This window comes from Notolepis coatsorum (assembly GCF_963971535.1).
Source record: "Notolepis coatsorum genome assembly, chromosome: 5".
NCBI lineage: Eukaryota > Metazoa > Chordata > Actinopteri > Aulopiformes > Paralepididae > Notolepis > Notolepis coatsorum.
In genome coordinates, this window is record NC_140169.1 from 116,141,512 (window position 1) to 116,166,481 (window position 24,970).

The 24,970-nt window shown below is 45.0% G+C and overlaps 1 protein-coding gene across 1 annotated transcript in view; it reads left to right on the forward strand.

Moving 5' to 3' along the window:
• The window catches only part of klhl29 (kelch like family member 29), a 91,264-nt gene that overhangs the window by 53,877 nt on the left and 12,417 nt on the right, over positions 1-24,970 (forward strand). The window contains exon 3 of the mRNA XM_084314593.1: positions 16,539-16,732. Within this exon, the coding sequence (XP_084170719.1) occupies positions 16,539-16,732 (194 nt within the window). The remainder of the gene's footprint in view (positions 1-16,538; positions 16,733-24,970) is intronic.

A 24,970-nucleotide genomic window follows, 5' to 3' on the forward strand; every position in this document is an offset into this window, starting at 1 on the left:
ATGAACCTTTTTGTTTTATGTTATTTTGTTTATTTCTTCTTTTTTTCTTCTGTTTTTGCATCTAAACTAGTGTCGTGTCCCACCTTAAGTTGTAGCTTCTTGAGACGGTCATAACATACAGGGCTGTACGCTAAGCTTTTTCACTAGGGGCACACATTTAGGGGCAAAAAATATTTTTTAGGGAAAAATTATTTTATATTTTTTTTTAATAAAATATATATATTATATAATCATACTTGTAGTTGTATTATCTGCGAGACATCGCCACCACGCAACAAGTCAAAATGCTTGCTATATGCAACCAGCTCCACTGTCTGTGTGTACTCGAGTAGCCTCCAGCTACGGCCAGGATTCTCCGGAGCTGCAGCTGGACCCTATACTGTAGCCTCCAGCTACGGCCAGGATTCTCCGGCGCTGCAGCTGGACCCTATTGACTATATTCAGCGTGCCCTCAGCTCGAATACGCATCGACTCAGTGTTATAAGACATTGATATCAGGAGCTATCTGAACTATTTAGTTTAATGGGACGTTTCGTTTTGAACAGTAAGCTAACGCGAGCTATCATGCACTACTAGACTTGCTGGAGCATTTGTTGATATCAGTAGCTAGCCGGCTGGCAGGCTCACCGAGGTCCCAGTGTCCCACTAGAGACTAGTGTTTACAACAGCCACGGGTGCGGGAGGAGCAGCAGACGCCGCAGCTCTCTCAGTGTGTCAGAGTTCAGTTCAGTTCGGCTCACTATAGGAGGTCGAACTTGTCGAAAATATGAAGCAATACTAACTTTACTTTTCTTCATAGCTAAATCAGACAGTCAGCCAGTCTATCAGAGTGAGTGCTCAGTCGATTGTTCCCGCTGATCATACCTGCTGAGTGCTCACTGCTCAGCTCGCGTGAGTGGCGTCATCACACGCCTTGGATAATTTAGGAGTGAAATGCGAATGCAAGGCTTGAAAGCACTACTCGCAAGCCCGCCCCCAGATAATATTTACCAATCGCAACGGCCAATTAAAGGGGCAATTCGCAACCATCTCGTCGCAGTGTACAGCCCTGACATAACCGGGGGCTCGTCCAAAGCAAATTTATGAGTGAGTTCATCTTCGTACCCCTGGAGCTGTTTTCTATTTTGTTTCTATTTGTTAGTAGGTCCATGCCGAGGTGATGTCGACAAGACATGAGGTAAATTTTTAGAGCGGTGGTTCCTGGTGTGTCCAGGAAATACAAAGAAGATTAGTTGAGTTCTAGTTAGATAGAATTTAAGTATCTTGGGTAGAGAGGAAACCAGGTAAGTTCCAGAGTATGTTAGTTAAAAAAAACGCCAATGTCTAATCTAGTGATAGCATGTGATGTGGTGGCATTTGCTGGCTGTCCCGTTATCTGTGTGAATGTAGGGAGTTTAAGAGCATTTTATTTTGTTATGCACAGTAGTTTCTGTCGAGTGCTAGGCTGTAGTTGTGTTCTTCTAGAATCTAGAACATTTCTTACCCTGATTAGACTGGCAGTGTAAGTAAGAAGTGCCAGTGCTCATGCTTTCATTGTGTCTGTTGTGTAGTCTAGGGCTGCAACGATTAGTCGACATAATCGACGACGTCGATTATAAAAAAATCGTCGACGAGAAATTGTTGCGTCGATTAGTCATTAAAAAAAAAAAAAATATATATATATTTTTTTTGTGCACTACCTATCTTTGTGAGAGTGGCTTCTCAGGGTTCCAGACAACATCATAACATGATGATCCCATAGCAAATTTTGGACATTGAAAACATTGTTCCCCTGCAGGAGATGATGATCAGACTAGACACACAATACATTACACACGCACTCCTCTCACTCACACACAGCGATCAGAGTAAGACACACACATACACACTCCTCTCACTCACACACAGCGATCAGAGTAAGACACACACACACATTCACACTCCTCTCTCTCACACACAGCGATCAGAGTAAGACACACACACATTCACACTCCTCTCACTCACACACAGCGATCAGAGTAAGACACACACACATACACAAATTACACAGTACACACCTCTCACTCACACAGCGATCAGAGTAAGACACACACACAAATTACACAGTACACACACTCCTCTCACTCACACAGCGATCAGAGTAAGACACACACACATACACACACACACGGACTCCTCTCACACACAGCAAACAAAAGTTATTTAAAGTACACTTCCACTTTAATTTGTATTATTTAATTTATTTATCTTGTTATGAGTGATTGCTGTATTGTTCTTCAAATACATTTTCATTTAAAGTGGCTTAAAGATCCAAATTCAAATGTTTCATGAGTCATTATTTTAATTTGCTATGGGATCATCATGTTATGATGTTGTTGTTTGGTCCTGACAAGAGTCTCAAAGTCTGGGGTGATGGTAGACAAGCAACTCTGAGGTCATGCTCAATGTCCAATCTGTTCCTCTGCTCTGTCTTCAGCTGGACCAGAGCTGAGAAGCCACTTTCACAAAGATAGGTAATTTATTAAAAAAAAAAATCATTTTTTTTGTTGTTGTTTACATTGGTTTTCGATTAGTCGACTAATCGAAAAAATAATCGGCAGATTAGTCGACTACCAAATTAGTCATTAGTTGCAGCCCTAGTGTAGTCGCATGCTTATTTGCAGGGACCTACTTTTTTCTCAGTGGGGTAAGATTAGTAGTGTTTAGCGCTTGAGTTGCATTGACTCATGCAAAGGTAGCAGTTTCTATACCTGAGAAATAATGGTATTTATATACCTGAAGTTTTAGAGTAACTGCTACTATTATCAGTGCTTTGTAAGTTTGATGGCTTACTTTTGGTTTTGTGTAGGCCTACGGTAACATTCACTTTTGTTTTGTAACACTTTAGTTCTGTGTGGTAGTGTTACTTTGTGTTGTGCTGGTTTGTTTGTAGCTTGTTTTGTACCACTTCTGTGTAGTTCTGTGTGGTCGTCTTACTTTCTTATTGTTTGAGCTGCCTCCAGTAGTACTTTATTGTAATATTTGCTGCAAACCTTTGTTCCACATCAAGTCATCTCGATAATTTCTCTATGGAGTTTGATTTGCAGTGGAAATGAGTGAAGCTCCTACGACAGAGAAAATATTGTGTTGTACCAAAGCACAGCTTGTGTCCATTGCAGAGCATGGCCATGTTGAAATTGCTCCGAGTTCTCATAAGAAAGATTAACTTAGAACTAAGATAGCCAATAGACACTCCGATGAAGAGCCCGACTTTAAGTGGGTCTGTTAAGTTGCTTGGCAGCAAGACAGAGCAGGTAAAGTTGCAGACTCAAGATGATCAGTCTGTACGAGTTGGAGGCAAAGGAAAGAGGAAGAGGTGAGGAAGCTAGAAAGTGAGAGATTGCTGTTAATACTGTACATGAATAAAGAAAATTATTATTCATAAAGAGAAGATGAAAGAATTGGGAGTTTAGGTCAATACCTGAAACTAGCACTGCTAATTCTCATACATCTTCTGTCTCCCCTCCTCGATTTGATGTTGGTAGTTTAGTTCCTCATTTCTGAAGGATGTGGAAAAAATACATTATTGTCACAGTGTGTACTCGCAAGTAAGGCTCAGGAGGCCTATTTCTAATTAACACTGAGAGGTTGTTAAATCAGCCATCCTGTCCCAGATTCCTATAGGCAGAGTTTTTTAAGTTGTTGAAAAGGTTGAGAAGCAAACATTTGTGGAATCTTCTAGAGAGAAGGAAATCCTGTTTAACAGGTGGTGCACATCTCAAAAGGTTGAGAGACTAAAGAGCAACTTCCAACAGTTGACTCTTCCAGAGGAGTTTGGAAACTGTCCCTGATGTGCCTGAGTGAGCAGAGTATCTGAGGTGTAGGAGGCTGCTGTACTTGCTGCAGAGTGCGTCATGAAGTAGTTTCTAGAAACAGTGTCTAGTCTTTGCACTCCTCGCTTGTTTAGAACTGTCAGCAATGGCCCTGGTTTTTCTGCTTTCGCTACAAAGGCTGCTAGTTCTAGCAATGGAAACTCTGAGAACGTGTTTCTCTTGTAAAAAGCCCGGTGACGTCATAGCAGACTGTCGTGCTCTCAGTAAAGCCCGCTAAGCCAGTAGTGCTGATGCTGATACAGTAGCTTCAGTATCATGCCAGCTGCCTGGTGTGCAAAATGGTCCCAGTCGGTCCACTAAAGACGGCCACAAGCCCGAAACCTTTGCACCATTCCTTTATGGATGGTTCAGTATCCATCTCTGAGTCAGAGAAGCCTTTCCCAATTCCTATTCTAAGGGATAAGGGAGCCGCTCAGTCTTTGTTGTTGGAAGGAGTTTTGCCCCTCTCTTGAGAAAACCAGTACTGGGGCGGCTGGGTGGCGCAGTGGATATTGTGTTCGTCACCAATGCAAGAGACTCCGGTCTCGAATCCGGGTGTCAGCATTGCCTCCGGCTTGGGCCGGCCGTCATACTGGCTCAATTGGCAGAGCCAGCGGGTGGAAGTCGATGGGTGGGGATTTGAACGTTGTGGACAGCGACTCCTACAGGTCGGTTGGGTGACGCCTGCACAGCAGAGACGGGAAGTAGCGGGGGTAGTGTGAGCCTCCCATGCGTTACACCTCGCCACTGAGAGTCCGCGCTGGCAGGTGAAAAGATGTGACGGGCTGCCTCCTCGTGTACCGGAGGGGACATGTGATGCAAGGCTTCTATCCTCCCTACAACCGACCAGTGGGGGGCATAGTCGAGCAACGTTCAAGACAAGGGAGAGGAGAATTGGAAAAAACACAAAATTGGGATGGGAGAAAAATAGACACACTCAGAACAGCATGCACAAGGTGCCTCGATAAATTATGAATGGCAATAGCAAATAAAAGAAATAACGAGACAATAACGCAGTGGCGAATCCTCCTGGAAGCCAAGGGAAGCCAGGCTTCCCCATTAAAATATGATTATGAAATATGAAAAATAAAAAATAAAAATAATATATATATTTTTTTATATATTTTACAATGATAATAAAAATATTTTTCATCTGTTATAATTTTTTTTGAATTTTCTCACTCTCTACACTGTCAGACTCACTGAGGCAGGCTGGCAGTCACTGTGCTCAGTCAGTCACTGCAGCTCAGGCAGGAGGGGAGGAGGGAGGTGTCTTTCCCTAGCTTCCACCACGTGATTCATGGGTGTGGAGTCCAAAACCAATTATTAGCCAATAGGATTCAAGCTTAATAAAGCACTTTCCACATGATAACACGGGTGCGTCTGACAGAAAAGTACTCTAGCATCCACATACTGGCATCTAACGTGAGTCACGTGACAACGTCTGAACGTCATCCCCTCGCGGGATTGATTGATTGATTGAACATTTTATTAACAGAGCAGGCACGTTCGAATCCTCTATTAGTGTATCAAACATTTAGCACTTTATTAGCCACTTATTTTTCGCCGGCGGGACATTTACTGAGGACCAGCACACCACTGTGGATATTATGATCTATCTGTCCAGGAGGAGCGAGGAGGACCACATTATTGGCCAGGTAAGCAGTCTAGCTAAACTACTAACATTATCAGGCTAGCTTGGATGCTAACTAACGTAAGCTGGTCATGGTTCATGGTGACTAACGTGAGCTGTTTGTGTTACAACGAGACAGCAAATTAATGAATGAATGAAAACTTTATTTAACAGATTGCAGAATGGGTACAATACAGTACGGCTCAATACACACAATTGTTAAGGGGATGCAGACCAGAGAAAGACGTTCGTCTTATTTACATCAGGGTCCCCCATTTTCAATTCATATTGACATTTATGACATACAGTACACAACATACATGACATTTATGGCATAGGGACATATAGGTATTTAGTACTGATACATTTGTGACATATGCGGTATCCAAATATACAGTACTGTTACCCATAGATCCTGACAGAGTGGTGGTGTACATGGTGACTGCTTGGCTTAAATATAAAAAAAATAATTTAATAAAAAAATAACATTTATATATATTTTTTCTTTTTAACTTTTTTTTTGTCATCCCCTGTTATTTTACCCACGCGACGCCACTGCAATAACGTAGATCTGCCTTAACGCCACTCAACCGTCGGGCCACAGAAACGTAGAACTACGTGAACGGCACAGGAAGTGTTGATGACGAGATTGCCTCTTGCCACCGTTTTCCAGTAGCATGAGCTCACTTCACGTTTCCATACAGTTTACAACTCACAGATGAAATTAGGATTTATTTTCAAATCCCGGACTCGAGCCCCCATGCAATGTATACCTTTTCCTGTATTCATCTGAACCACAGTAGAGTACAGGGGAGCGTTCTCTCAACACTCCCAGGCCGAAGTGCCGGTCATGTAACTTGCTTGTTATAACTAGCCGGACTTCGGGGTAATTCCCTCTGTAAGGTGGTGACAGTAGACCAGAAAACCGTTTTCTCAAGGACTGGGCATTAATTTCCGTTTGCAGCTCTCTATTCTTAATGTTATTGACTAACGTTACACGCAAATTAAGTGCTGCCTCTCTATACCGTTTCCGCTACACTCTGACTACATCAACGTTTCCCTAATCCCTACTCTCACTTCGTTAACGTTATCATAGATATTATGATCTGTAATGTCAACTGGATATATATATATCTTTTTTTTTTTACCACGTTTGTCGCGGTTGTCTGTTCTCCATCCTTGACACACCGCGGGATTGCGGTGATGCGGTTACCGCGACAGCCAACCTCTCTGTTATCTTCTCTCTCACATCTCTCACGGTTACTGATGTGTTTTCCTAGGTTAGTTTAAGTACTGCTTTACAAACCAACAAGGATGTGTTACCTTGTTTTCCATAAACATTGCTCTTTTCTCTGGTTTGTGCTTGTTTGTGCGAAGCCTCTGCGTGGTGAGTTTGTGTTGTGTTGTATTTGTGCACAGGAGCATTGTAAGGTCAGTGTTTGAATTGGTACACAATGGTTGCTCGAACAAGGATTGGTCCAGGGCCAATCTCAAGGAGATTTCCTCAAATGGATTTCAGCTTTTTTAGAAATATAATTGTTAGATTTTTGTTTGAATTTATTTAGATTTTTGTTAGATATCCATGCTGTAAACTACTAACCTTCGTACTGTCTTCTACTATTATGCACGCTGCTACTAAGGAATCTACTTTACTAATACTACTACAGTACCTACTGTCCTAAATTAGGTCTATACTACTATGCACTCAAGGCTGTAGCATTCAAGTTCAACACTGTTTGACGAACAATGTTACCCTCAGCTACCAGAGTTGTGCCCTTCCTGCTGACTTGTTGTACAGAACTTGTAAGTCACTTTAGATAAAAGCATCGGCTAAGTGTGCGTGTGTGTGTGCGTGCGTGCGCATGTGTGTGTTCATCATCAGGATGACAGGGTGGAGGTATGGGTACTGGGATCACAGTCCCTTTGACACACTCTTGACACGCAGACAGCGGCTGACACAACAGAGATAGACTCTCTCTCTTTGCTTACTCAACTCTCTCGCCCCCTGGCCCCCTGTCTCTCACTCATCTGCTTCCCATTGTCTCTCTCTCTCTCTCTCTCCTCTCTGACTTGACTGAGAACAGGCTCCTTGTGTCACACCTTTCCTCCCATCCCATCTCTCCTCATCTCATCTCCTCGTCTCCTCTTTTCATCTCATTTCCTCTCATCTCGTCTCCTCTCTCTCACTATTCATCCTTTTCTTCTTCTTCCCCTCAGATGGCTTGGCTCTCCCTCTCTCTCCCTCTCTCTTATCTTCCATTGTGTCCTTCATGTCTCAGTCGGGTCACTCTGTTCCAGACACGGCACCTCGTTGGGACATAATGGTTCCAATAGGAAGTCACAGTCCAATCATTTTGAACATTTCCTGGACAATTACCACTCTTTGCAGCTGAATTATCATAACAATATGGTGGCATGTCGTCAGCAATATTTGGTCTTGTGGCCAAGCAATTATAATCATTACACTTTAAATGCCCAATCTGTCCAAATCCCTAAACAAACGGCATGTTTAATTTTCTAGTATATACATGGAGCTCTTGACTCGAGGATGGACAGGCAACAACAGGGATGTTGTCTGCTGTATTCTGTGTCTGTAAAAGGTTTGTTTATGTTGGTAATGTTTGTAAACACTGGAGTGAGATACTTGCATTCAGATACAATGGATTAAGAAAGTTACACAAAGCTTATTAAAAAAAAAAGAAAAAAAAAAAAATCCCATTGGGGCAGTTTAGCGGTACTTGCTTGTTTACTAACATTCACTACTTGATAAGGGGCAGTGGCTTGGGAGGTAGAGCAGTTGTCTGGTAATCTGGAGGTTCCTGGTTCGATTCCCGCTCCTCCCAGGCAGCGTGTCGAAGTGTCCTTGAGCGAGACACTTAACCCCTAACTGCTCCCGCTGGTCGCCTCTGCCATCGGTGTGTGAGTGAATTGGTGAATGTGAGGAACAAAATTGTAAAGCGCTTTGGATAAAATAGTTATATATAAATGCACCATTTACCATAATGTGTAATCGTGGCACCTACTGGCTGCGGGCGGTACTGCCTCTGGGTTTTCAATACATTTCCTAAGAGCGTCTTTATTTTCTTTCTTTCGTTTCTTTATGTAGACTTTGCGCAGAGAGAATTGTTGGTCGTCGAGGTGACTGCATATATTTTTTCCCATTGTTGCATGAAATTACCCCACGTTCTATGCGCAAATCACATCTCGTTTGTTCCAGGAATTGCGTCTGGTATCGCGAGAAGGCTGACCGAGCCGGTCACACCAGACCGTTTGAGGCTAGAGCAGCTAAAGTGAGTGATGTGGTGAAGCAGACGTTGGTCTCAATTTGTGCTGTAGACGCTCCAGGACTTAATTAAACAACAGGAAAATGACACATTGCTGCTTTAAAAAATGTGATGCACATTATCTCTCTTTTCATCTCTTCTCTTGAGGTGTGAGGGGTTGAATCGAAGTGTATCTCTCTTAGGCTTGGGTAGTATGACGGTATTACGGTATACCGGGGTATTTCGAAATACCGACCGTCTAAACGGAGTTTTGTTGTAGTGCACACACGCGCCAGCAGAGGGCGAGACTAGTCCTCACTAGTGGGGCGAGCCATGCAGAGCTGGTTGTCTACACACAGGAGGAGGAGGAGGAGGAGGGGAACCCCGCTTCAGTGAGTGAAATTAAATGAGACATGCTTACCGTTGCTGGTGCTGCGGGCTAACTGGCTATTCTGAGAGCCAACTGTAGTGTTGTGTATGATCACAACGGTGTTCACGCTTTACGGTAATGTTGCGACAGTGCTGTGAAAATACCGTAAATCGTTGTGGTAACGAGAGTGTGTGTTGTTGTGTGTAGGATGCTGCGGGCGAACTGCTACCATTCTGAGAGCTTAACGTTAGCACTAGATGCTGCGGGCGAACTGCTACCATTCTGAGAGCTTAACGTTAGCACTAGATGCTGCGGGCTAACTGCTACCATTCTGAGAGCTTAACGTTAGCACTAGATGCTGCGGGCTAACTGCTACCATTCTGAGAGCTTAACGTTAGCACTAGATGCTGCGGGCTAACTGCTACCATTCTGAGAGCTTAACGTTATCACTAGATGCTGCGGGCTAACTGCTACCATTCTGAGAGCTTAACGTTAGCACTAGATGCTGCGGGAGGACTGCTACCATTCTGAGAGCTTAACGTTAGCACTAGATGCTGCGGGCGAACTGCTACCATTCTGAGAGCTTAACGTTAGCACTAGATGCTGCGGGCGAACTGGCCATCTCCGTGATTTGTTTACTTGGTAACACGGGTCCCCCCCCCCCCGCTGATGATAATGAAAGTCATACCGTATACCGGGGTATTAGGTAATCAAGGTATAACGGTATGAAAAAAGTCATTCCGCCCAAGCCTAATCTCTCTGCTGTCTCACATATTCAGTCTCTTCAGTATCTCTCTCTCACAAGCCCTCTTTAGACTCAATAACGCTTGCTGCCTTCTCTCTCCGTTTCTCTCTTTCTCCCTCTGTGACACACACACACACACACACACACACACACACACACACACACACACACACACACACACACACACACACACACACACAGGCACCGCTAGGCCGGTGAGTAAACAGCTCAGACGTTACCAAGGTGTAATTTGTGTCGACTTGTAAAGAAAGGTTATGTTTTCCTCCGGGGTTGTGGGTCTGTGTTGCCCTCTCTTGAAGCACTAGATGTTACATCGTGCCTCCTCTGACCCAGACTCCATTAGGCTGCATTTGCCACACTTTCTCCCGCCTTCGCTGTGGAGCGGTTCATACCCCGCGCTCCCCACGAGCCCGGAGGGTGAGGACGGGGTGATGTTAGTTAGTGTCTGCGCTCTATTCCGCCGTGCGGTTTCCAATGGCAGCAGAGCCGGGCTGTTCTGTGTCCATTAATGGGTTTCGTGTCAGCAGTGACGGTGTGCCGTGCCTTGCTGCGAGTGTCTTGCTGTGAGTGTTATCAAATGGAGGCATTTATTGAACTCTCTCTCTCTCTCTCTCTCTCTCTCTCTCTCTCTCTCTCTCTCTCTCTCTCTCTCTCTCTCTCTCTCTCTCTCTCTCTCCCTCTCTCTCTCTCTCCCGTGCATCTCCCTCTACCCCCCTCCCCCTTTCTCTCGCTCTTGCTTTCTCTCTTCTCGCTCTCTCTCGCACTCTCTCGCTCTCTGGGTATTTAGAGTCCACTCAGTCTAATTACCAGTGGGGTGTATATTGGATGGTTGGATAACGCAGTACCTGGAGGTCACCTCCTGAATTGCACGCCTAAGCTGAATGTTCAAGTGCCTTTTTACCTGTTCAAATCCAAAACACATGGATTTTTGTTGTCTGGCTAACAAACCCTGGCCAGTATTATCCTCCTTCAACCACCACCACACCCTGTGAACTCAACCATTGTGTACCCATGCTAATGGGGCTAACGTGTCCTTGTTAATCTATGAAATTGCAATGGGTGGTGTGTGTGTGTGTGTGTGTGTGTGTGTGTGTGTGTGTGTGTGTGTGTGTGTGTGTGTGTGTGTGTGTGTGTGTGTGTGTGTGTGTGTGTGTGTGTGTGTGTGTGTGTGTGTGTGTGTGTGTGTGTGTGTGTGTGTGTGTGTGTGTGTGTGTGTGTGTGTGTGTGTGTGTGTGTGTGTGTGTGTGTGTGTGTGTGTGTGTGTGTGTGTGTGTGTGTGTGTGTGTGTGTGTGTGTGTGTGTGTGTGTGTGTGTGTGTACGTACACCCTTGGCCGACACTGACCTTCTCAGAACTCTCCTCCTTTGTGAGAGTTGCTGATGGAGCTTTTCTGGGTTTACCACAAGTGACCTCTCCCTGTTGTATTTTTGGAATTAGCAGCAGCACGGAGGATAATCAGTGTCGTGGAGCGCTATTCTCAAAATGTTTCTCCCTGACGTGATGACGTCCTCCTCAGAGACTCATTACAGAGATGATTACACCACTTCAAGCAGTGGACAGTTGTTTTTTTGTTGCGTTCATGAAAAGCGACTGCTGTGCAATGGGACTGCAACGCTCTGATGAAAAAGAGTGCTGTAGTGACAGACGGTAAAACCTCTGAGCCATACTATTGTCTTCATAGCTATAATACAGAACACACGATGGGTCTGCAAAAATCGCTAAAATGGTCAATAACGCTGGCGCCATTGAGTACAGATGGGGAAAGAGGGTGGCGCCCAATGAGTTAAGATAAGATAAGATAAGATAAGATATTCCTTTATTAATCCCCTTGGGGAAATTCGTGACACACACATACAGCTCAACGTCTCATTAATGATATTAACAACAACACAATCATTACATTTTTACAGTAACAATGGCACAGCATAAATTCAACAGACATGTACATTTAAGATTGGCAGTGAGCATTGTTTGATAATTACTTGAGCTCAAACCTCTGCTAAGGCAGGCAAAGCCATTTGGTTGTGGTCGTCGTAGTTGTTCACGGACCTAACTCACGTTAACCCTAACCCCCTTACTGGGAGACCTCATGCTAATCCATAACCTCAACTAAAGATGAAAAGATGTCATAGTCATGTGCTATACATCCTGCAAGACCGCAACCCCTGGGGTGAAATGGCATGAAAATTGTATGTCCCCCCTAAAGACACACACACACACATGCACATGCACACGCACACGCACACACAATCGTCCCTCCTTCCTACCTCCACCTCCCTCTGAGATGTAATCAGACCATATGCGCCCTCGTGGCGGGATTCGTCTGGGCATCAGTCATAATTTCACGGTTCACATTAAATGTGTGACGGCAAATCAGGCGCGCGCGTAATGGACTTGATCAGTGGCGCGACCTCTGCGGACGGCTGAGGCCGCGCGTCTGGCCTGACCTCCCCGTGTTCCTCCTTTATCCTCACTTAACCCCGAGCAGCACGCCACCCCCCCCCCCCCCCCCCCCTGACTGACGAGCCACACTCGTGTTTATGTTCGAGCACGTCGGAGGATTAGGCTAATAAGCCTGCGTGAAAGATGGGAGCGGGTTGGAGTGGGATGCGTTTCCAGGGAATCTTTCATCACGTGTGCATATACCATTTCATAACGCACAGGTGTTGTTTTTTCCGCCTCCCAGGGTAAATGTATTAGCGCCTCTTGTTTCTCCTGCAGTGTTTTGTGACTTGTGACCTTTGCCCCCTATCGGCCCTTAATGCTGCTTCCCCGTTTCCCTCCTCTGACGCAGTGCGCCGGGTAATTACATCAGCAGCCCGAGTGTCAGTCATTCCAGCTCCGCTGCCCTGATTAGTTTAACCTGCTGCTGCTCTGGAGTGCGTCTTGAGTTTGTGTGTCTAAACCAGCTAATCACCTGTCAGCCACTGGCAGCACGCCTTCCTCCTGCACCTTCCTCTGGAGTACTGTCGCCTCCTCCTCCTCAGCACCGGTTAGATAAGATACTCCTCCGCCCCTGCGAGAACAACAATGATATATATGTATTCCTGAAAAGGGGAACAAACCAACCTCTGCTGGCATTTCCCTAATAGGAGAGAGAGAGCCCACGGAATCTTTTCTGACTCATTAACGCCCCATCTGTCTGCCCTGAGTTGCTGGAATTGCAACGCACCCCCCCTCCCCCCAAACTGTGTCTGGGCTGGTTCACAACAAGTTGGCCATGTTTGGTCAGCCGCCCAGGCGTCAGGAGATGTTCACTCAAAGCGTCTGTTAATAACCGTTCCAAGGAAAAAGGCGCACGCTAGTCCGAGCGGACGTGAGTTTTAATCGCTGATCTGAGCTCCGTCTGTGGTCGTCTTAACGAACGGGGCCTGTTCCAGCTGGGAGGCTGGCTCCTGTTGGACTCTGGGTTACGCTGCAGCAGACACAGTGAGCCAGGCGGGCAAATACGCACGGACGCAAGACAGAAGCACAAACACACACATGTAAATATGCTGTGTTAATACATCAAACATACACACTGTATATATGCACACTACACACACACACTCAATCTCATTCTCTTCAAGTAGATGACACACACGCAACCACATTCTTGACAAGTAGATGACACACACACACACACACATACTGTACACACTCACACATACGCAACCGCATTCTTGACAAGTAGACGACACAAATACACACACACGCGCGCGCGTACACACTCCCACAACAAAATGTTGCCAAGTAGCCGGTGTGCAAACACACACAGACACACAAATGCATGCACACACACACACCCTGTCATCACTGCTGGTGCTGTTTGGTCCGTTGCCTTCAAGGTCTTGAAGTCAGTGCCAGGCTTCAGTGAAGTCCAACGCTCAGAGCTGACACAACACACGCACACACACACACACACACACACACACACACACACACACACACACACACACACACACACACACACACACACACACACACACAAACACATACACACAAAGGCAAAACAAACAACACACATACACTGCCCCAACTCCAGAGACTAATGGCTTGTAGCGCCCAACATATGTTGGTTGGTGTAATTGCTTTAATTGCTGTCATTATACATATGCACGATTGCTTCTTTCATCTTCAAGTGGTTGTGTAGAGACTCCTGACACATTACCCTGCCCTGCAGTCAGAAAGGAAGCATGTGGAAAAGTAGTAGATCCATTGCAGTTGGAAGTTTCCAATCAGTTTTTTCCCTCCAACATCAGATTGGACGGGAAGTAAGCGTTCCTGTCTGTTGGACTGCTGGCTCCCTGGCCTGGCCACACTTCAGGAACACGCTGTGCTTATTGAACAGTGGAAGAACAGCAGAGAAAAGTCAGGCAAGCCCATGAGCTACTAGACCTATAAAGGCTTTATGAATAATGGATGTATGATGTGAGATACTGTACATCTTTTTTTTTGTTATAGTTGCTGTGAAGAGAGACGTGAGGAGAAAAGAGATGCAACAGCATATCAAGATCAAGTGCTTTCTGTGCTGTCAAGTGCTTTCCTCACACTGTGGGTGTGGGTGGGTGTGTGTGTGGGTGTGTGTCTGTGTCTGGACTGTACTGTATGTGATGTACGCACAAGACCATGATCCTCTTAAGATTGCATTTCGTGGGCGACGAGTTTCCAACATATTCACTATGAAATATATGGAGATGAAGACGGGACACAGACAGGGTCTCAAGAGAAGAGTGGAGCAGCCTCACTCCACTCTTTTAGACTCACTAACGGCTAAGGCTGAGACCATATGCCATTTGGAAGAATCGATAAATCGCGACCAAATTATCGATATTTTTTATTAGTACAAAAACAATGTATAATAATATTAATTATTATTTAAACAACAAATTTATGTTTCTTTTGCAGCAATTCTTTGTTGTTGCCGCCATATTTAGTGTTACAGATTTCCCCATTCAAAACTACCACAGTGATCCTTCTCATTTTATAGTCGGTGGTCTCGGAGGAGTGCACTGCATATTGAATGCACAGTGCAGAGTTGCAATTCAACTGAATTTACATGAAATGGGGATGTTTTAACAAAAGAAATCCACAAGACCTAGTATTTTAGTATAGTATAAAGTATTTAAAACAAAAAATATTTACATATGCAAATATCTTGACATGTGACGCCACTTATCGATATCACACAGTTATCGATAATGATCAATACATCGATAAGTGGTCTCAGACTTACTAACAGCCCGCAGCAAGTCAGCTAGGATTTGTAATAAGATATTGTAGGAAGGAGAACCCTCTCCCTCACTAGCATGACTTGTTTTTTTTATCTACTTTTTCTCCCCATTTTTCAATTTTTCTCCCGTCCCCAATTTCGTATTGTCCAATTCTACGCTCCCCTGTCTCGAACGTTGCTAGACCATGCCTCCCACAAGCCGGCTGCAATGTGGACCAAGCCTTGCATCACGTGTCCCCTCCGGTACTCGAGGAGGCAGCCGTCGCATCTTTTCACCTGCACAGCGCAATCTCTCAGCGGCGGGGGTCTGCGTGGGAGGCACACGCCGCCCCCGTCGCTTCCTGATTCTACTACGCAGGCGCACCAACGACCTGTAGGAGTCGCTGTCCACAACGTCCGATCCCCACCCACCAGCTTCCCACCCCCTAATACTGCCAATTGTATTAGTATGAACGACCAGCCAAGCTGGTAGCAACGGCGAGAGCTGGGCTCAAACCCAGCATCTCCTGCATTAGTGGCGAGCGCCTTGCCCACTGCGCCACCTACTAGCATGACTTGTTGATGATGGGGAATATGACTGGCAGCAGTTATAGTAGCAGGGCATTCTGAAAGGCCATACTGACGGCAATGCACTAAGTCTCTGGACTTTACTGCCACCTTTACAAAGACCTTGGTCGCACTCTACAGTCATATCCGTGGCCTCGGCTAACAAAGCATTATTAAATATGATCAAGATTTACATATCTGTTAGCTTTACTAGGCACCATGTATATAATTGTATGTATTATAGAGTCACATTCCACTCGGGTCATCTTGAAGTATGTACAGTGCAAGGTGAGTCCAAGGCTTTAGTCTCTTCCAACAATATTCCCCTCAGTCTGATGACCTCCACCGACCCCCCCAGCCTCCCAGCCTCCCAGCCTTTTTTTCTTCCTGTTTCTCTTTCTACCACAATCTCTCCATTTCTCTGAGCATCAAGGTGGCTGTGTGTGATGTCGGTGTCCGTTACGGCACATTCACTCCACCCACTCTACCTGCCTGCACATACTGTAGTTATCCTCTTTACAGACACGGTCACATACAATACACTGCACAGCTAGTTGGATAAAGAGGCAGCGCAGTGCCACAGCACAGTACAGTACATACAACTTCAGGCGATGGAAACGACCCGTGATCCTGTGATCGTTTCCCCTCGTGTTCTTAGCCCTTAGTTTCTTCTTTGTTTCTTGCACTCTATATCGAGCCATAATGCACGTTTTTTGCCATGCCATTCATGAATATGCACTTTTCAGCTTGGTTGAAGCGTAGTTATTGTAAGGATATGTACGTGAATGTATGTGTGTAATATATGTGAATAAACCTCGGTGAACCCTGCGGTAATGTTACAACGCAGAGGCTATAATATAATATAAATGTCTTGTTTAAAAACGCTCCTCACCGTTTCCCCCTCCTTCTGTGCCTCCAGGTACGACACCATCACCAACCAGTGGGAGACTGTGTCTCCGCTGCCCAAGCCAGTCCACTCGGCCGCAGCGACCGTCTGCAGGGGGAAGGTCTACGTGTTCGGAGGGGTGAACGAGGCCGGCCGCGCAGCAGGCGTGCTGCAGTCGTACGTACCGCAGAGCAACACCTGGAGCTTCATCGAGTCGCCCATGATAGGTGAGAGGGAGACACACACACACACACACACACACACCTGCATCAGGGTCAGGATAAATTCACTTTCAATTCAAACAATAACAATGTTAAGGTGAGGCATTACCACTGAAAATGGTGGTTTTGGCTAAATTGGCACATTTTGAGAGATTATCATATTTTGCCTCTACTACTACTGTAGTTTCAGAAAACATATACGGTACAGTAAAACTATCATCAAAAGCAACTATATGCCTAACATAAATTGTTGTTAATTTAGCAGAACATTTAGAGGAATTTTTTTATATATTCTATCAGTGTATTTTATGTAAAAAAAAATATGTATATATATATATATATATATATATATATATTTATTTAAATAGCGACATAGTACTGTATATTTATTTTTAATAACTCTGATAGAAACAACATTTTGGAAAAACCCCTCTGTAAATGACCAACTCTAGTTATTATCACATTGAAACTGAACAATTAACTCTTGACTTAATCCACTGAGAAAAAGCCTGGGTATGTTAATAAAAAATAGACGAGCCATAATCCAAAATATTTTGTATCCACATTTAATGTGCAATTTTTCATTCCGATAAGATGAAAGGATTACTTTCCCTTAAACCAAACTTGCTGATCACTTGCTGTTGATGGAGAAGTCATTATCATTTACTCGTCAGTTGGTTGTGTAATGCAGCCTTTTCATGCCGAAGGCCATTTTCAATATCCTTGTGATCTGAATAACTCACATGTGCACTCGTTGGTAGAAGCTGAATTGTAGATTTAGTCATTTCTGTGCTGCCACTGCATTATGTTCACTTCAATGCCTAAAGACGAGTCTTGTGTTTTCAGTGCCGGACGGTCTTATGGGACACATTCATTACTTCTTGTATGTGACATTTATAATCCCAATTATTATTATTATTATTTTTTTTTATGCAGTCAGGCCACTGAACTTAGAAGCAGGCCAGGCCAGTGTTTCTAGTTGCAGCGGCGCAATAGTTAGATAACCTAGGTGGGGAACAACCAGGAGATCACTGCAAGAGAACTATCTCTTTTTGCTCACACACACACACACAAAGGGAGCCGCATGTGATTGGTGGAGGCGGGACCCTTACAAAAAACAAAAAATCCATCAAAATCAGTGTTGTTGCTAATCATTGACACATGCTAGCCTGTAATAATGCCCCCCAGAAAAATCTACTTTGCATTTGATATATTGCAAATATATGCCATCACACACACTGGCATTTAAAGGGTTAGAATTATAAAATATGTGGTGTCATGATCAGGGCTGAAGTTGAATAAAATATTGTATTGTTTTCAATCTGACATTACAAAAAAACTGAAAATCCATCAAAAGCAGTGTTGTTGCTAATCATACATATGCTAGCCTGTTTTTTAACAATAATTTCTGATGTCATCACAAACACTGGCATTTAAAGGGTACAAATAAAAAAATTCCTGCACCAGAATGCAGGAAATGAAGTCTTTGTAACAAAATGTCCTGGTGGGGACCCCCTGCTTAAAAAAGTGGCCTGACTGGGGCTATATTTTGCACTATATTTCCTGGCCTGAATGATTTCCCAAGTCCGGCCCTGGTTAAAAGCCTCCAATGCGTATTAGTGTGTGTGCGTTTGAACGTTTGCATGTTTCAACCATACATTTCCATTTATAAATTTTGTAAATTATTATCTTTTTAGAATTCTTTTTTACCTCCTATAATAGTGGGGGTCGTGGCTCTCTGACACCGTTATTTTGGGGGTTGCGGCCTGCAACAAGGCAATTCACAATCTTGGAACAGAAACGAGGCATGATTGTCAAATAATCCACACTGGATGGACCTCCAGAGTAAAGTTACCAGACTGCCCACAACTATTTGAGTACACCGGAGTGAGGGAACAAAACGTTCTTCAGACACGCCACCAGAGCCACTTAGCATTAACAAACATTTTCAAACAAGTATGTGTTCCTTATGCTTTCAGAAAATACATTGAGTACCGCCCTCCGTTAATGGTGCATTCTGTACTTACAGTGGTTCGGCTCAAAGCAGGTGGAAACGCGGGCCGGTTTGCTAGATGGCACCAAGGTTTGATGAATCCTGAATGTATTCCAGGACTAATCTTGTGGAAAATTGTCAGAAAACCCAGGCTACATAGTAGCCAAACGTTGTTGTTTCCAAAGACCCTGCAGTCTTGCCAAAAGCCGTTGAGGCTTTATTGATGGATGTCCGCATCAACCAGGTAGGATGGAGTCAGCATGCTGCCATGGTAACTAAACTTACAACCTTGAGAGATGTGCAATCTATGGTGAACCGGGGGGGGGGGGTGAGTGGATAGATACTGCTGCTGGACAATAATGTTACGTGTTACGTACACTGCAGCCACAATGTGCTTTTTGTGTGGCTGAGGGAGAGTGGGCAAGGAGGACACAGTCATCTGCACACTGCAGCACATGGATCGTGGAGATGTTACAGTAGTGTGATATTGAACAGACTGCCATCAGAATGGAACTGTAGCTGAATGCCATCTTTGAGAGGAAAGTGTTTGTGGGAGAGGAGTGCGACTGCAGCAAGGAACACGTTGAATAGTATAGGGGTTAGTAGGCAGCCCTGTACCTCCCACCTTCCCTGGGAAACATGGTGATTGCATCCCACTGGCAAGAACATGTCATCATGGAACTGCTTAATTAACCCTTTAAGCCCGAGATTCATATCACGCCATAAATCGATTAATACAGAACGTATTCATTAATGTTGTGTTTCTTTTTCAAATGTAGTCAAGAGTAAATACCATAACCCTGTCAAAACAGCAGTCAAAGTGTATATGTTCAGCACTACGTTTGTTTACCAATGATTTTAAGTGTTATTAGTGAAATATGAAAAAACTCAGCGCATTGAGTCGGAAACTGGCACATATTGACGCGAGGAAGTGGTGCAGCCAAAAGTGGGTCTAGTCTTTGAAAGAAGAGACCCAGGGCTTTCGATGGGCTTTTGAATTCCAAAAAACGACACTACCCAGCTGACTGTCCCGGCCCCTGTCAAACTTGGAGCCGTCTGACGTGTAATAATTTTTCATCGTTATTTTTCATGATTATGTCTCACGGGTCGAACAAACCTGAACGCTATTGCCATAAAATAGAATGTAGTTAATTACTTTACCTTTCTGTAGACATCTAGCAAAAAACGGTGGCTCAATCAGATGAAAAATGGCAGGGCATTTTGCATTACAAAAAGGTTACTGTACTTACAGTAGATTTCATTCACGGTTTGTGCTGCCCTGTCAAGGGCACCAGGTGGTACAAAACCAGGTTGAACTCTGCCATTGGAAAGAGGAGATTTGGCCCGATCCATATGTGTGACTTGGCCATAATAAAGTAATTTATAGGCCTGATATTCTATATTCATATTTCCAATTGCATGTGTCCGGATGGCAAAATTCAATACTGTATCTACAAAACCCACTGTAAATCATCTGCCCTTTATTCATTTCATTAGATTGTTGTACACTTGATCTCAAGAAGGTGCTGAATGAGCTCAGTGGCATCATATGAGTTTCACGAGACCAGAGTCTCACGTCTGGTCAATGTTAGCATGGTGTTATTCACCGTCAACGATGAAATAAAAAATATAAATAAAAGAAAATTGGTATTCTCATTTGGTTCATTACAATTTACTCAAGCTTAGCAACAGACACAATATTTCTGACACTGGGACTACATTCCCTGAGGTCCATAGATGTCCCTAGATACAGTACCAAGAACATGCAAATGGACCTTGTAGATGTGGAGCAATACTTAGGTATGTATTTTTAGGCGAATATATTTCTGAAAATATGGCTAGGGCTTAAGAGGTTAAGGATGTCACTCCAAATTTGTTCACCAGTATCCACAGGATTTTTTGATCCACTGTATCAAAGGCCTTTGCCAGATCCATGAAGGTATAGGTCCTTGTGTTGTTCCCTGCACTTCTCCTGGATGTGTGCTTCTGTCTTCTCTAAACCTTGCCTGAAACTCTGGATGGATGTTCTCGGTAATGTGTGTTGTGAGGCGTCGCAGTGAGGTGTAACAGTGTGACACACGCGCTCGACACGGAGAGAGATAACCGCGGCTGTTACTGCACACCGAATTGTCACACCTTTTTATATACTGTGACGATGTTGCCGTCCTTCCATTCATGGGGGATCTTTCCCGGCTGCCAGACCCTCGAGATGCAGGCTCTGAGATAAAGCAGCTCTTTAGAAGGAATCAGGACCAGTGCTCTTGTTGTTTTTGAGGCTTCTTGGAGCTGACAGAATTTCTGTGAACTGTGTCGGTTCATGCAGTGAGAGGCCCAGGAGTGAATCGACGACTGATGGTTTGGAAGGGTTATTTTGGCTGCTGCAATGCTCCACGATCAGAGTCTTCTCCGTTTGACTGAACGAATGGGAGTGACGTCGCATTCCTGAGGGCCGTAGAGGTTTCCAACAGCGGAGTAGAAAGCGCCCACGTTGTTTGTGTCTGCATAGCTTTTTTTTTTTCGGAGCCACCAATAATTTTGTACGAGCCTCACTTTCGACTGTGTCTGAGTGCGGACAGCTTTCCTCTGTGAGAGGGCTGGAGAGTGAGGGCTGGAGAGATGAGCCTTAAGTGCTCTGCGCTTCTCTTCTAGCAGTGCCTGGATTTCAGAGGTGCTCAAACACACACACACACACACATACACACCCTCTCGTCTCTACCTCATTTCACCCCTCTCTATTGCCTAGGGTGCAGACATGCAGAAGGCATGCCTCCGGGGTAGGGTTTGATGATGTAATGGGCTCTACATTCAGTGGGGGAGCGTGTGTGTAGTGTACTGTACCTGTGTGTGTGTGTGTGTGTGTGTGTGTGTGTGTGTGTGTGTGTGTGTGTGTGTGTGTGTGTGTGTGTGTGTGTGTGTGTGTGTGTGTGTGACAGAGATCATCAGTCAGGTAGCAGAGAGCCCCGTCCTGACAGGTGGTGTGCGGGGGGGGGGGGCATAATGGGAGGGTTTAGTGCTTCCTCTGAAATTGGGCCGCCGATGATTTAGCCGGTGCCGTTGGGGAGCGATTCTCTATCAACCCGCTGTCTCTCTCCATTTCTCTCACTCCTCATATTCACTCTCTCTCTCTCCCTGCCCCTCTCTCTCTCGTTCTGTCCCCACTTCTCTCTCTATCTCTACCGCTCTCTCTCTCTCTATCTCTACCCCCCCCCTCTATTTCGATGCCCCTCCCTCTCTATCTCTCTCGTTCTGTCCCCACTTCTCTCTCTATCTCTACCTCTATCTCTACCCCCCCTCTCTATTTCGATGCACCTCCCTCTCTCTATCTCTCTCTTGTTCTGTCCCCACTTCTCTCTCTATCTCTACCCCTCTCTCTCTCTATCTCTACCCCCCCCTCTATTTCGATCCCCCTCCCTCCCTCTCTCTCTCTCTCTCTCTGTCCCCTCTCTCTCAGCACTGGCTTATCGATTGATACAAATATAGCTGTGTGTACATTAGGTAGGTGTGTGTGTGAGGGAGGCTGTTTCCAGCTCCTGCATAGACTACAAATAGGTTTCTCAACATTTATCGACACTGACTCTCCCTCACACACACACACACACACACACACACACACACACACACACACACACACACACACACCTACACACCTACACACGCACACACACACTACTATGCTCATCCCAACCACAGATCATGTTAGAAGAGTTGGATAGACTTCACTATCTCCAGTATCTTTATAGATCTCCATATTCTTTATTAATCTGCTGAAATGTGTAGTGCATTCATACACACACACACACACACACACACACACACACACACACACACACACACACACACACACACACACTTGAACACAAAGTATAGAGACAAACATTCTGTACACATACACACACAAGTCACTACAAGCACATGTGAGCTATACTGACACACACCAGCTCTCTGGCATTAATCCTGTTTGTATGTATGTGTGTGTGTGCATGTGTGTGTGTATGTTGTGTGTGTACTGTAGTATGTGTGTGCGTTCGCCCCACTGACAGACAGGCTGCCATTGACTGGGCCCCTGGGAGCAGAGGGGAGCCGCGCCCGGACCCAGATTGCTCTATCAAGGAATTGACTGAAAACAATTACTTGTGCAAATGACACAGGAGAGAGAGAGAGAGAGAGAGAGAGAGAGAGAGAGAGAGAGAGAGAGAGAGAGAGAGAGAGAGAGCTAATTAAAGATGTTCTATGTGGTATTGATATTTTCTTCTCTTGGCACTGTGCAACGCCAGGAAGATCATACAAGTCCCCCAAAAATTTTTTAGTTGGTTTTTTTAATTCCCTTGGTGCAATTGTATGGGAACTGCTGGCAGCCTAGACCACATGTTTTTTCTTCCATTGTCCCATTTATAACTTGGCAAGTGTTCTGAAAGCCGATGAGGGAAAAAATGGCTTGGCTTCAATCTGGCGTCTTTGGTGACGAGGCTGCCCTGTTTATTATTCCCCTCCCTCCCTCCCTCCCTCCCTCCCTCCCTCTATTTGTCTGTCTGTCTGTCTGTCTGTCTGTCTGTCTGTCTGCAGTGTCCGGATGGTGACACATTCTCTGCCTGCTTTCCCCACAAATGCTTGTTGTTGGCTTTCATGATGACTAGTGATGTTTTGGAGGCCTTATCAGAGGACGATCTTATCTGGGCTGCAGAGTGTGTTTGTGTGAGCAATGAGCATGTGCATGTCTTTCCAACATGGGCCGGTAGATGTACTATTGTTTGTTTGTGCGAGTCGATGTTTTTTTTTGGCTTGAGTATACAACACACAGTCTGTCTGTGTGAGAGAGATCACTCTGGTAGAGGTTGACTAAATCAGATATGTGCTCTTGTTGATGCAGGAGGCAGTCAGCAAATAATGTCACAAATCAACAAGCTGTTTGTTTGCACAGGAAACACTGATTTCCACACCACACCACACATATACCACACCACACATATACCACACCACACATATACCACACCACACATATACCTCACCACACATATACCCACACCACACATATACCACACCACACATATACCACACCACACATACAGTATACCACAACACACATACCACACCACACATATACCACACCACACATATACCTCACCACACATATACCACACCACACATATACCTCACCACACATATACCACACCACACGTATACCACACCACACGTATACCACACCACACATATACCATACCACAACACACGTATACCACACCACACATACAGTATACCACAACACACATACCACACCACACCCCACACATACCACAGCACACATATACCACACAACACCACACATATACCACACCACATTGTGTGTGTGTGTGTGTGTGTGTGTGTGTGTGTGTGTTGTTTCTGCACTTGTTTATTGACCTTGATTTGGACTTGGGTAGGGTGTATGTCAGTCTAGGTAGGGTATCTCAGTCTCTAGGTAGGGTGTCTCAGTCTCTAGGTAGGGTGTCTCAGTCTCTAGGTAGGGTGTCTCAGTCTCTAGGTAGGGTGTCTCAGTCTCTAGGTAGGGTGTCTCAGTCTCTAGGTAGGGTGTCTCAGTCTCTAGGTAGGGTGTCTCAGTCTCTAGGTAGGGTGTCTCAGTCTCTAGGTAGGGTGTCTCAGTCTCTAGGTAGGGTGTCTCAGTCTCTAGGTAGGGTGTCTCAGTCTCTAGGTAGGGTGTCTCAGTCTCTAGGTAGGGTGTCTCAGTCTCTAGGTAGGGTGTATGTCAGCATGTGAAGGCCTGCAGGCAAATCTGTTGTAAACGCATGTGATGGTACAGACGGGTATATACGCAAATTAGGCATGGATGTGTGTGCATCAGTGTCCTCCTCTCTCGTGTCCCACACCACCAGCACAGTATAGTTGTGTGGCTTGAGAGAAGCCGGAGAAAGACGTCTGCATGACGAAGTCGACAAAATGGTGGACAGATGCTTTCGTTGCTGGCGATGGTCCTTTGAGGCTCGCCAGTTACACAAATGAGATCCGCTTGTATAGCGCTGTTCCAAGCACTCAGAGCCGAGGGTAGATGTGTACAGACAGAGAGCGGGGAGGATGGTTTCATTGGGAAAGAGGAGAATGGCTCGGTGTCCTTTGAGAATATCCTTTCATTATATACCTCAGGAGACCTAACGGACAAAAAATACAGAACCTTCAGCGGCGACAACATCAAGCTACATGGACACACACACACACACATATCACATGTCTCTCACACACACACACACGCATCACACACA